The sequence below is a fragment of the Papio anubis genome, chromosome 1, assembly GCF_008728515.1.
Source record: "Papio anubis isolate 15944 chromosome 1, Panubis1.0, whole genome shotgun sequence".
NCBI classification, from domain to species: domain Eukaryota; kingdom Metazoa; phylum Chordata; class Mammalia; order Primates; family Cercopithecidae; genus Papio; species Papio anubis.
The window spans coordinates 141,666,113-141,679,511 of record NC_044976.1 but is presented as its reverse complement, the minus strand read 5'-3'; the positions used below and the strand labels follow the sequence as shown (position 1 = coordinate 141,679,511).

Sequence of the window (13,399 nt, the reverse complement as noted above, 5' to 3'; positions counted from 1 at the left end):
CTTGCCCTTTTATAAATGCAGAGGATATTAAAGACTTCATTGTCAAGTTATATGTTATCATAGAAACTAAAAATCACAAGATTTTTGAAAATGTTCAAGTCAAATTTAAAGATCTTTTGTCTAGATAGCATAATTGTTTCAAATTCTTATTATCAGATAATTATTGAGTTGCTCTTTGAGTCACCATATTGTGGAGGAGTATGTATATTTCTTATCCTTGTCAAAATAAGCTGGTGTCACGTAGCTTACTACTTATTAAAGTAATAGGAATGTTGAAGAGCTAAAAATGAAGTGATTTGTATGGGGTAGGTTTTCTTTCCAGAAAAAAATGAATTATTTCTTATTAATTACTTAGAGATCTTTTTGGGAGGGTGGTGAGGGAGAGTATTAAGTGATAGATAGAGTAAGTATCAAAACACTTAAACTACATTAACTCTGTTTATTCTCACAGCAACCCTCTGAGGTGGGAACCATAATTATCTCAATTTTGTAGATTCCAGAAGGTCACAGAACAAGTTAAAAGGGAAGCTGGACTTTAAGCCTAGCCAGTATTGTTCTAGATTTGGTACATTTAACCTGATATTCTGTTGCTAAGCTTAAGGACATAGACTTGCCGTATAAAATGATTCTTAATAATGGTTTTCTTTCCCTACAGGTGTAGATTTGGAAAATGGTACTTGTAGTCATCCGTTAATTCCTGATAAAGCCTCTCCTCTTTTACCTGCAAATCATGTGACCATGGCAAAAGGAACAGGATTGGTTCACACAGCCCCAGCTCATGGTATGGAAGATTACGGTGTAGCGTCTCAGCACAACCTGCCCATGGTACTGTTCCTCTTTTTTCATTTTTAATTATTCATCTTAATAAAAGGAAATGATAAATTCTAACCAACATCTTTATTTTTTTAAAATGATGACTTTTTTCATCATAATTGTGAAATGCTTAGCTTTGTGTAGTACTCTAAAGTTTCATTAATTCATACTAATTGAAAAAGATTTCCCAGAATTAGGAGAAAATTATCACATTAGAATTGAAGAATATATATCATGGGGCACTTTTAAAATACTTTCATTCTAGTATTAAGTCACATAGACAGATTACTTTTACTCCCTGAAAAAGCCTGTTTGTTTGTTTTAGCTAAACAGTCCTCTCTCCATTTACTTTACATACTTCAGTTACTTAGTAAGTATTTCCATTTAGTTAAAAGGTGAGTCTGAACGGGAGCGACTGTGTACATAGGCATAGATTTGGAAACAATAGAGACCGCTCAAAGATGTTTTAATATATTTCGTTACTTTTATTATTAAAGTTTTATGTATATGCTTCAATAACACATTATGGCTTTGGTGATTTAAATGTATAAAATTCACAAATTCCTATTTCTTTTTCTTTTTTGTTTTTTTTTTGAGATGGAGTCTTGCTCTGTCGCCCAAGCTGGAGTGCAGTGGTATGATCTTGGCTCACTGCAACCTCTACCTCCAGGGTTCAAGCGATTCTCCTGCCTCAGCCTCCCGAGTAGCTGGGACTACAGGTGCACACCACCACGCCTGGCTAAGTTTTGTATTTTTAGTGGAAATGGGGTTTCACCATGTTGGCCAGGATTGTCTCGATCTCCTGACCTCAAGCAATCCGCCCACCTCGACCTTCCAAAGTGCTGGGATTACAGGCCTGAGCACCACGCCTGGCCAAGTACCTAGAGTTTCAATGTAGAAAAAGACTAGGCTATACTGAGATGTTTTATATCTATTGTTTTGCCAGATATTGTCATAAGAGAAAATGTCTTGATATTTTAATTGTTCAAAATGATACTTTATAGGATTGTTTAGTGGATGAAGATGGAGTTTTCACAGATGTTGCAGGTCCTGAACTTCAAAACAAGGCTGTCCTTGAAGAGGGAACTGATGTGGGTGAGCATCATATCTGTTGATATCATACATATTTTCTGAAAAGTAGCTAGCAGTAACCTTTACTACCTGTTTTCCCTTCTTATACTTTAACAGAAACAAAAGAATAAATTATGTCTTGTTTTGCCACATGTTTTAAAATGGAGTTTGCGACTTTTTCATCTTTTGCTTTGAAGCTGCTTTATTTAAGCAAGTCAGGGCAGTCAACAGGGAGTGAAGTTATTTTAGGGCTATGGAGATAATAATCAGTAGTATTACTTTTGTGGAAGGATAAAATCAAGATCAGGGCTGGACGTTGACTGTAAATTACACATTCCCCACTCACTTTTTAACCCTTGTAAATAACTGACCTATATGGCATGGTTTATGTGTTAGAATCTTGGGAATCCTCCAGCCTTGAATTGTCTTTCTGTCTTTCTTTATAGATTCAGAGACCAGGTGCTATGAAAACCTTTCTTTGCCCACCCTAAGACTAAGACTAATTAGACCTAATATATTACTTTTCTAGGGCTACTGTAAAAAGTCACCATAAACTTGGTGGTTTAAAACAACAGAAATTTATTCTCTCAAGTGCTGGGAGCTAGAAGTCTAAACTCATGGTATTGGCAGGACCATGTTTTCCTGAAGGTTCTATGGGAGAATCCTTACTTGCCTCTTTCTAACTTTTGGTGGCTCCTGGAAATCCTTGGCATTCCTTGGTTTATAACTGCATTACTCCACTCTCTGCCTCTCTTGTCACATGACCTTCTTTAGGTCTTACTTGTTTTTTCAAGACAGAGGCTCACTTCCTCACCCAAGGTGGCATGCTCTCAGCTCACTGCCACCTCTGTGTCCTGGGCTCAAGTGATTCTCATGCCTTAGCCTCCCGAGCAGATGGGATTACAGGCACACGCCACCACACCCAGTTAATTTTTTTTTTTGAGACACAGTCTCATTCTGTTGCCCAGGCTGTAGTGCAGTGGTGCAATCTCAGCTCACTGCAACCTCTGCCACCTGGGTTCAAGCAATTCTCTTGCCTCACCCGCCCAAGTAGCTGGGATTACCGACACACACCACCACTCCTGGCTAATTTTTGTATTTTTGGTAGAGATGGGGTTTCACCATGTTGGCCAAGCTGGTCTTGAACTCCTGACCTCAGGTGATCTGCCTGCCTTGGCCTCCCAGAGTGCTGGGATTACAGGCGTGAGCCCCCACCATGTCAGGCCATAATTTTATTTTATTTTATTTTTTTGAGACTGAGTCTTGCTCTGTCGCCCAGGCTGGAGTGCAGTGGCATGATTTCGGCTCACTGCAAGCTCCGCCTCCTGGGGTCATGCCATTCTCCTGCCTCAGCCTCCCGAGTAGCTGGGACTACAGGTGCCCGCCACCACGCCTGGCTAATTTTTTGTGCTTTTAGTAGAGAGGGGGTTTCACCGTGTTAGCCAGGATGGTCTCGATCTCCTGACCTCGTGAGCCACCTGCCTCAGCCTCCCAAAGTGCTGGGATTACAGGCGTGAGCCACTGCTCCCAGCCTATTTTTTATTTTTAATAGAGACAGAGTTTCACCATGTTGGCCAGGCTGGTCTTGAACTCCTGGCCTCAAGTGATCCACCTGCCTAGGCCTCCCAAAGTGTTGGGATTACAGGTGTGAGCCACCACACCCGGCCACCTTCTTTAGGTCTTATATGTCTCTCTGCGAATCCTTTCTCTTCTCTCTTTTTTGTTTTATTGGAGGGACTGGTTCTTTATTTCAAAAAGACACTTGTCAATATTCATTATCAAAACAGGTGGACTATTGATTTCTGTTTCTCCCAGTGGGCCCCAAAGAGTATATCAAAGGACAGTACGTTTTAAGCTAGTAAGCTGCAGGATGTACACCTGACAGACTTTACAGAAACCTTACCAGAAAGTGGGGATTGGGTAGAGAAAGAAACTTTAAAAGATCAGCATACTGCTAGCCCGGCCGGGAGTGGTGGCTCAGGCCTGTAATCCCAGCGCTTTGGGAGGCCGAAGCGGACGGATCACGAGGTCAGGAGAGGAGTTCAAGACCAGCCTTGCCAACATGGTGAAACACTGTCTCTACTAAAAATACAAAAAATTAGCCAGGTGTGGTGGTAGGTGCCTGTAATCCCAGCTACTCGGGAGGGTGAGGCAGGAGAATCACTTGACCCCGGGAGGCAGAGATTGCAGTGAGCCAAGACCGCACCATTGTACTCAAACCTGGGCAATAGAGCGAGACTCCATCTCAAAAAACAAAAAAACAAAAAACAGAACTGCCAGCCCACGGACTGTAAATGGCTGTCACAGTTAAATTGGGTGGCCAGGGTGCCACAAACCCAAAGAAGCAAAGTTTCAAAATAATACAAAAATTTTAAAAAGTTTTGTACATAAGCTGTTCAGAATTTCTCTAGCATTGACTGATACTAAGCACAATGAGATGGCACTTTTAGAGACAGCAGCTTCATACCCGGAAAAGGGTAATTAGGTGAGTTTCACATGGCTGAATCAGTGGCAAAAACATAATCTTCTTTCTGTCCTCTTCTAAGAACACCAGTGCTCCCTAATGCAGTGTGACCTCATCTAAACTTGATTACATCTGCAGAGGCCTAATTTCCAAGTAAGGTCACATTCACTAGTGCTGGGGGTTAGATCTTGGGGACACAGTTCAACCCACTGCACCTGGTTTCTTCCAGATTATTGGAGACCATTTTAAGGTTCATGGTATGAAAGATTATGGCTCTAAACTTCAAATCTAGAATTCTAGATATAATCTGTTCATCTTCTCTTTGACGTGAAAAGAGGTGAAAGTGGCATAATTTGGAGTCTGATTAATATTTTATAGTCCCTGCTTTTTTTTCCAGGAGAATCCCAGAGCATGCCTTTGATACCTGGAAGTTGACTACTCTTTTTTATTTTTTATTTTTTTTTTGTGAGACAGGGTCTTGCTTTGTTGCCCAGACTGGAGTGCAGTGGCGCAGTCTTGGTTCATTGCAGCCTCTGCCTCCTAGGTTCAAATGATTCTCCAACCTCAGCCTCCCAAGTAGCTGGAATTACAGGCGTGCAGCATAACACCCTGCTAATTTTTTTGTATTTTTAATAGAGATGGGGTTTCACCATGCAGGCCAGGCTGGTCTTCAACTCCTGACCTCAAGTGATCCTCTTGTCTCTGCCTCCCAAATTGTTGGGATTACAGGTGTGAGCCACCACACCCAACCAAAGTGACTACTCTTTTTTTTTTTTGAGATGGAGTCTTGCTCTGTCACCCAGGCTGGAGTGCCGTGGCGCGATCTCGGCTCACTGCAACCTCCGCCTCCCAGGTTCAAGCGATTCTCCTGTCTTAGTCTCCTGAGTAGCTGGGATTACAGACACACGCCACCACGCCTGGCTAATTTTTGTATTTTTAGTAGAGACGAGATTTCACCATGTTGGTCAGGCAGGTCTTGAACTCCTGACCTCGTGATCTGCCTGCCTCGGCCTCCGAAAGTGCTGGGATTACAGATGTGAGCCACTGCGGCCGGCAGGTTGACTACTCTATTGCCACCTGTTGCTGCAGATTTAGTACTTGCTGGAAGTTTAGAGCTTTTTTAGCATTTTCACAGTACTTTTTATGTCTAATATAATTTGTTTTTTGTTTTTTTTTTAAAGTTATAAAGATGCTTCAGACTGCAAAGAATTTGTTGAAAGAAGAAAAATTGGTGCACAGCTATCCCTATGACTGGAGGACCAAGAAACCCGTGGTTATTCGTGCCAGCAAGCAGTGGTTTATAAACATTGCAGATATTAAGATTGCAGCCAAGGTATAAAAAGCATCCTGTTATAAGGGGTTGGGCATATCATTCCCTCAGTATAAAGGGTATGCATGTGAGGTTGACGTGGGGTTTCAGGAGTTATAGGGATTGCTGCTATTATGGTTTAGTTTCATAAAATTGTAGAATTTTAGATCTGGAAGGACCTCGGACTTCCATGTTTTCATTATACATGTGTGGGAAATGAGGCATAAAGAGGTTAAGTGATTTGTCCAAATCACACAGTTACTAGATAGACTTTCTTGCCCAGTGTAGTCAAAGTTGCATAGAATTTGGCAGAACTGTGTTACCTAGTTTAACCTGCGATAGCCTCTGTTTCCTCATCGATATAAAGTGATAATAATGCTTATCTCATGGAGTAAGGAAATACAAGTTTCCAGAATATGGTCTGATGTATAATAAGCAGTCAGTAAAACTTTTTTAAATGCTTTGCTTCCTTAAGATTGAAATTGCAATGAATTAAAACAGTTATTATTCTAGTTACAAAGAAAGCATATTAAAAAGAAAAACTAACAATATGAAAAATATACAAAGTTATTGCTTTGAGGTTACAAATACTTATAACTGGTATTCTAAATAATATATATTTGAGCCCTTTCATTTAATATGTATCTTTCTATGTGGGCGTATGTGTGTATATGTGTGTGTGTGTGTGTGTGTGTAAACATCTCTCACAACTTGAGTCTATTTAATGAAAGAGCTTAAATATATATGTGTTAACCAGGTTCAATATATAGGTGTTTTGCTTTACAGTTGAAAGATACTACTGTATTTAGCTGGTTCATTTATTGACCTGGCAATCTGGGGTCCTTGCCAAAGCTTTTTATAGCAGTTTGTACTTTCTATACTTGTGTAATGTGGACAACTGTAATATATAGTGCGTTTTGTTTTTTTCTTCCTTATTTGCCAATGTTAAAATTTGTAAATTGCAGCTCTGCACCGATTTTTGGTTGTAGAACGTCTAAGTCTGACACAATATATTTAAGCCAAGTTTATTTATTTTTTTTTTACTTTTTGTAAAGTTAAAAATTGTTCTTTGCAGAAGTAGTGAGAATAGGATAATGTATTGTCATATTCCCATCACTCAGTGTCAACAATAATCAACTTTTGTTAATTTTGTTTTTATCTACACCCCTCCGACCACCCACTTTTTACCCTTTAACAATTGGATTTTTTTGAAACAAACTCCAGGCATTATTTCTTCCATATTATATGTTGTCCCGGCAATATTTTAGCACATATATTTGAAAGATAAACTCTTTTTTTTTTTTTTTCTTTTGAAACAGGGTCTTGCTCTGTCACATAGGCTGGAGTGCAGTGGTGTGATCTCAGCTCACTGCAACCTCTACCTCCTGAACTCAATCGATCCTCCCACCTCAGCCACCTCAGCCTCCTGAGTAGCTGGGACTACAGGCCTGTGCCACCATGCCTGGGTAATTTTTGTTTTTGTATTTTTTCTTTTTTTTTTTTTTTGTGAGACGGAGTCTCACTCTGTCGCCTCGGCTGGAGTACAGTGGCATTATCTTGGCTCACTGCAAGCTCTGCCTCCTGGGTTCACACCATTCTCCAGCCTCAGCCTCCTGAGTAGCTGGGACTACAGGTGCACGCCACCACGCCCGGCTAATTTTTTGTATTTTTAGTAGAGAGGGGGTTTCACCGTGTTAGACAGGATGGTCTCGATCTCCTGACCTCGTGAACCACCCGCCTCGGCCTCCGAAAGTACTGGGATTACAGGTGTGAACCACCGCGCCCGGCCATTTTTGTATTTTTTCTAGAGATAGGGTTTTGTCAAGTTGCCCAGGTTGTTCTCGAACTCCTAAGCTCAAGCAGTCCACCTGCTTCGGCCTCCCAGAGTGCTGGGATTACAGGCATGAGCCAAAGATAAACTCTGTATTTATTTATTTTTTTGAGATGGAGTTTCACTCTTGTTGCCCAGGCTGGAATGCAATGGCGCCATCTTGGCTCACAGCAACCCCCACTTCCTGGGTTCAAGTTATTCTCCTGCGTCAACCTCCTGAGTAGCTGGGATTACAGGCATGCACAACTACACCCGGCTAATTTTATATTTTTATTAGAGATAGGGTTTCTCCATGTTGGTCGGGCTGGTCTCGAATTCCTGACCTCAGGTGATATGCCCACCTCGGCATCCCAAAGTGCTGGAATTACAGGTGTGAGCCACCATGCCCAGCCAGACTCTTTAAAGCATAATTCACATGCCAGTATCACTACCTTTAAAAAGTAATATTTATTCCTTAGCAAAATCAAATATCTAGTCAATATTCACATTTCTTAGACTTTTAAACCAAGTATAGCATGAATCAAATTGATTTGTAGAGATTTTGTCATTCTGCCAATAGGTGGTGCTACAGAGAGCTTTGGGGGAGGGAACTTCTGGTAGTTATGGTGAGTGAGGAAACCATTTAAACCTTCTCCGAAAATGTAAAAATGGTTTTATTAATGGATAGAAAGATTTTTTAAAATGAAGTTAGCATTTTGACCTTTTTGGAGCCTGTTAAACATTTTTGCTGTACAATTAATCTTTTGCTAATTGACAAATAAATGGTAGTAGTTTTCAACCTTATTGTGGAAGTGGAGGAAGGGAGCTTTCTTGAGAGGAAATAACGGTTATCCATTTGTTGATAGAGAGAGATATATATACTTATTTATTTTAGAGACAGGCTCTTGCTCTGTTACCCAGGCTGGAGTGTAGTGCCATGCTCCTTGCTCACTGCAACTTTGAACTCTTGGGCTCAAGTGATCCTCCCACCTCAGCCTCCCAAAATGCTGGGATTACAGGCTTGAGCCACATGCTTGGGCTTATTTTGAGAAAGTGTTTTCTATAGTGTAAACTACATTATGTAAAATTAGGTATATTACAATCTTTTTTTGGCAGCCTAAGATAGTAATTTATTTCTTAAGCGTTCTAAAAAATGGTGGAAATCAAGTTTGAATTGATTTTAACTATAGTTTAGTGAAGAATAATAGTTCTGTGAAAGCTTTTATTACCAGTTTTGATCTAGGGTTGGTGTAAATTAGAAATTGGTGTGAAATCTTTTGTAACATTGTTAAAAAATACAACAATGCTCCTGATATTATCACTGCTCCTGATATTATTTACTAAGTTCTTTGTGGCTCCATTTTTACTTTGGCTTATTTGCTCTGAAATATTTTAGTTTTTTTAGTTGTTTTTTTTGAGGGGAGGGTAAGGGAGGCATGTGAATGGCTACAAACATCCAAAAGAAAGAAATGCATTTGGAAAATTGACTGTTCTCGAATACTTGTTCTGCTTTCTCTCACAAGACTTGATTTATGAATTAATTGCAGGAATTGTTAAAAAAGGTGAAATTTATTCCTGGATCAGCACTGAATGGCATGGTTGAAATGATGGACAGGCGGCCATACTGGTGTATATCAAGGCAAAGAGTTTGGGGTGTTCCAATTCCTGTGTTTCATCATAAGACAAAGGATGAATACTTGATCAACAGGTAGAATGCTTTCTAAAATTTTTTAGTGTTTTAAAGCGAATTATTTTTTCTTCAAAAATCGAAAAATAATGTGGACGATTGAGAACTGTTTATATATGTTAAATAAAATATGCTAAAATAGTCTTTTGGGGAACTAAAATATAAACTTAAAAAGATTCTATCATACAGTTAAAATATTAAAAACTAGATTTTCTTAAATATTGATACCTAGAAGTAAAGGCTTTGATTTTTTTTTTTTTCTGTGAGAATTTATTGGGCTGTATTAAGGTATCATGGATCCAAAGATGGACAATGTTTAGCAGGGGAGCCTGAAATGTAATTTTTCTTCAGGAAAAATATTCAGTCTCATATTCTGAATCTACTTTCCTTTTAAGTGCAAATAGGACTATGTAATTATATAGATACTTAAAATTTAAGAAATTATAATATAGTTAAATGCACATGATTACACTGATCATTATATTCCCAGTTCTTCTTTCTTTTCTTTTTTTTTTTTTTAATTTGGAAAGATAATAGAGGGACATAATGAACAATTCATAGTAGAAAAGCTTGTACACTGAAAAGTAGGCTTTTTCCTACTCCAGGTACCCAGAACCTTTTCTTGAGGCAGTCATTGTTTACAGTTATTTCTGAATCTTTCCAGAAAAAAAATGAATTCTTCTGTCAGCATATACATATGTTTATACAAAAGGGAGTATCTCTATCTTCTGCTCTGTGCCTAGATTTTTTTCACTTTATGTGTTATAGTTTATTCCAAATCACTACACATAGATCTGCCTCATTCTTAAACTTTATTAAGGCATACTTTACATACTGTAAAATTCATGACTGGGCACGGTGGCTCTTGCCTGTAATCCCAGCACTTTGGGAGGCCAAGGCAGGTAGGTCATGAGGTCAGGAGTTCAAGACCAGCCTGGCCAAGATGGTGAAACCTCGTCTCTACTGAAAATAAAAAATTAGCCAGGCGTGGTGGCGGGCACTTGTAATCTCAGGTACTCGGGAGGGTCAGGCAGAGAATTGCTTGAACCTGCGGGGCGGAGGCTGCAGTGAACCAAGATCACGTCACTGGACTCCAGCCTGGGCGACAGAGCGAGACTCTGTCTCAAAAAAATTAAAAAAGAAATTTATTAAAGTGATTTATACTAAATTTATTCAGTTAACAGCCACTATCACAATTGTGTCTTAGAATAATTCTTTTATCCTGAAGAGTTCCCTTTTGTGCTTTTTGAAAGAGAAGTTGCTTGGAAATCTATGAGCTTTGGAGAATGGCAGCTGAATTTGAACTCAGGCTTTGCCATTCACTGTGTGTGAGACTGAGGAATTTACTTAACCTCTGGCTCCTCTATAAAATAGGAAAAGCAATGGTTGCAGGTAGACTGTTATGAATACTAAATAATAAATGCAGACTACTTCGTGTAAAGCACAGTATGCCATAGATGATGCGCCGTTCATGTATTCACTCAAGAAACATTGTTATGTGGGCGTGGTGGCTCACACCTGTAATCCCAGCACTTTGGGAGGCCAAGGCGGCAGGATTGCTTGAAGCTAGCAGTTCACAGTTGGGCAACAGTGAGACCCCATCTCTACAGAAAAATTTAAAAATTAGCTGGTGTAGTGGTGTGGGCCTGTAGTCCCAGCTCCTTGGGAGGCTCAGGCGAGAGGATCGCTCAAGTGCAGGAGTTTGAGGTTATAGTGAGCTATGATCATGCCACTGCACTCTAGCCTGGCTGACAGAGCAAGACACTGTCTCTTCAGAACGAAACAAAACAGAACACATTGTTAAGCACTTAGTATGTGTCCGTGCTAGGAACTGCTAGTAGCTACAGTGAACAAGACTGACGTGGCCCCTGTTTTTAATGAGATAATAGTCTAGCTAGTTTATCTTCTAGTACTATTACGGAGGCTTTGAGTGTTGTTACTGTTTTTCACAGATGTGGAGAGGGGGATGTTAATTATTCCTTTTAGGAACACATTCTCGATTTTCATTTTCTTTGAGCAATTTCTTTTAATTTGGTGAATGGAATTTTTTCTAAGTTATGCTGTTAAGGAGTTTAAACTTTTAAGTAGACTTGAGGAGTAAGAGTATGTTTTAGGAAAAGAAAGTAGTGGCTAGAGACCGGAAAATCATTGGAAAGCTATTTCAATATTATTATAAGTTGGACCTGAGGTAAGACTCTATGAATAATCTAAATATTGTTGCTGTGTTGATCTTACAGAGCTTGGTCAGATGTAAACTACTAATATCTTAATACCCATATTAAGAATTAATGTAAATTCTGTCCAGTTCAGATTATTTTATTTTATTTTTGATACAGTCTCACTTTGTCACCCAAGCTGGAGTGCAGTGGTGCGATCTTGGCTCACTACGACCTCCGCCTCCCAGGTTCAAGTGATTCTCCCTCCTCAGCCTCCTGAGTAGCTGGGACTACAGGCACACGCCACTGACCTGGCTAATTCTTGTATTTTTAGTAGAGACGGGTTCTTGCCATGTTGACGAAGCTGGTCTTGAACTCCTAGCCACAAAGGATCCATCTGCCTCTGCCTCCCAGAGTGCTGAGATTACAGGCATGAGCCACCATGCCCAGCCTCAAACTCAGTTTAAAAGAAAAAGAATTAAAGTGATTATAGCTGAGATGAATTTCCACAAGCATTTGTTTAAAATTTCACACTGGAAAGTTGGTTTTGTTTTGCAAAGTTTTATAAGCCATGTCATTGTTTCCTCTTTTTTTTTTTTTTTTTTTTTGAGACAGAGTTTTACTCTTGTTGCCTAGGCTGGAATGCAATGGCGTGATCTCGGCTCACTGCAACCTCCACCTCCCAGGTTCAAGTGATTCTCCTGCCTCAGCCTCCCGAGTAGCTGGGATTAGAGGCATGTGCCACCACGCCTGGCTAGTTTTTGTATTTTTAGTAGAGACGGGGTTTCTCCATGTTGGTCAGGCTGGTCTCAAACTCCCGACCTCAAGTGATCCGCCTGCCTCGGCCTCCCAAAGTGCTGGGATTACAGGCGGGAGCCACTGTACCTGGCTACTCTTCTTTTATTATTTGGAGAGCAAGATGTCTAGGGAATTTCACTGAAGTGATTGAGGTGGGTGGGAATTCCTTGGTGAAACAGTCCTCTGGACTCTGAGGTGGATCATATGTATGTATTAGTAAATATAGCAAACTGGTTTAATTGATACATCCTGATAAATAAATGGTACATAGGTTGACTGTTAGGTTAAATAAATATGAGGTTTGTCAGAAAAACACAAACAAGTTTTCATTAGGTATATTTATGTTTTAATTATTCAAGACATCTACATGATAGTGTTACAGATTATCTTCTGCGTACCTGTCATTGCGTTGGTTGCATGGTGTTCGTCGATTTCTGATACTGAAGTAGCACAGTCATACAGAATATTGGCCTAAAGAAATGACAGACAAACTCAGCTATAGTGTCTGTCAATTCATAGGTCATTTTCCTGTATACCATTTCTGAATGATGACTTTAATCCTCTTCCATTATTGGATCTTTTTGGTGTTGCAAAACTTGAATTTAAGAAAATTGATATTAATTCTTATTACTTGTTAATTTTGTAAAACAGGCTGAAAGTTTATCTTTTTTTCCACCAGAATCAAATGAGAGTCCAAGTGACCACAATTTTCTGTCTTTCTTTATTATACCTTTATATTGTGTCAAGTTGGTAACCATCAAAAGTAACAGCATCTCCACTGGAAATTGGTACACAGTCCACATGGAGTTGCTGTTACACTTGATAACACCATTAAACATATAAGGAGATTCCTTTTGCTCATCATGGGATCTGTACATTATCTCTAAGTATACTTGTTTCACAGAAGAAAGTCAACATTCATGTTCTGAATCAGTTTAGGGACTGGTAGATTTGAAATGCTGATGTTTTATTTTGATTTGAATTAATAGTGTCATTTGCATTTTAGATCATATTTGTATTTTCTCAAGAAATAATTCAATTTCTGACTTTACTGAAATTGGTCATTTTTTGAATCTGTGATATAATGCCATTAGAATTTAGGTTGAAATCTGTTACTAGTCAATAAAAACAGAAGAAATAATTTTTAGCATAAATCAGATAAAATTTAGAAACACTGGCTACCTGGGAAGGAAAAGAAGTTGGTTAAATTTCTTTCATCATTTCAGACAGTTATAATCACTTTCATGCTATTAATGCTATGATTAACATAGGGAAACTTAGCCCCTAACTT

At 39.2% G+C, this 13,399-nt stretch overlaps 1 protein-coding gene across 1 annotated transcript in view; it reads left to right on the top strand.

The window, feature by feature from the left end:
* IARS2 (isoleucyl-tRNA synthetase 2, mitochondrial) overlaps window positions 1-13,399 on the top strand; it is a 71,262-nt gene that overhangs the window by 28,351 nt on the left and 29,512 nt on the right. Inside the window, exons 9-12 of the mRNA XM_021927079.2 lie at window positions 656-825; window positions 1,818-1,908; window positions 5,530-5,681; window positions 9,015-9,175. Coding sequence (XP_021782771.2) covers window positions 656-825; window positions 1,818-1,908; window positions 5,530-5,681; window positions 9,015-9,175 — 574 coding nt within the window. The remainder of the gene's footprint in view (window positions 1-655; window positions 826-1,817; window positions 1,909-5,529; window positions 5,682-9,014; window positions 9,176-13,399) is intronic.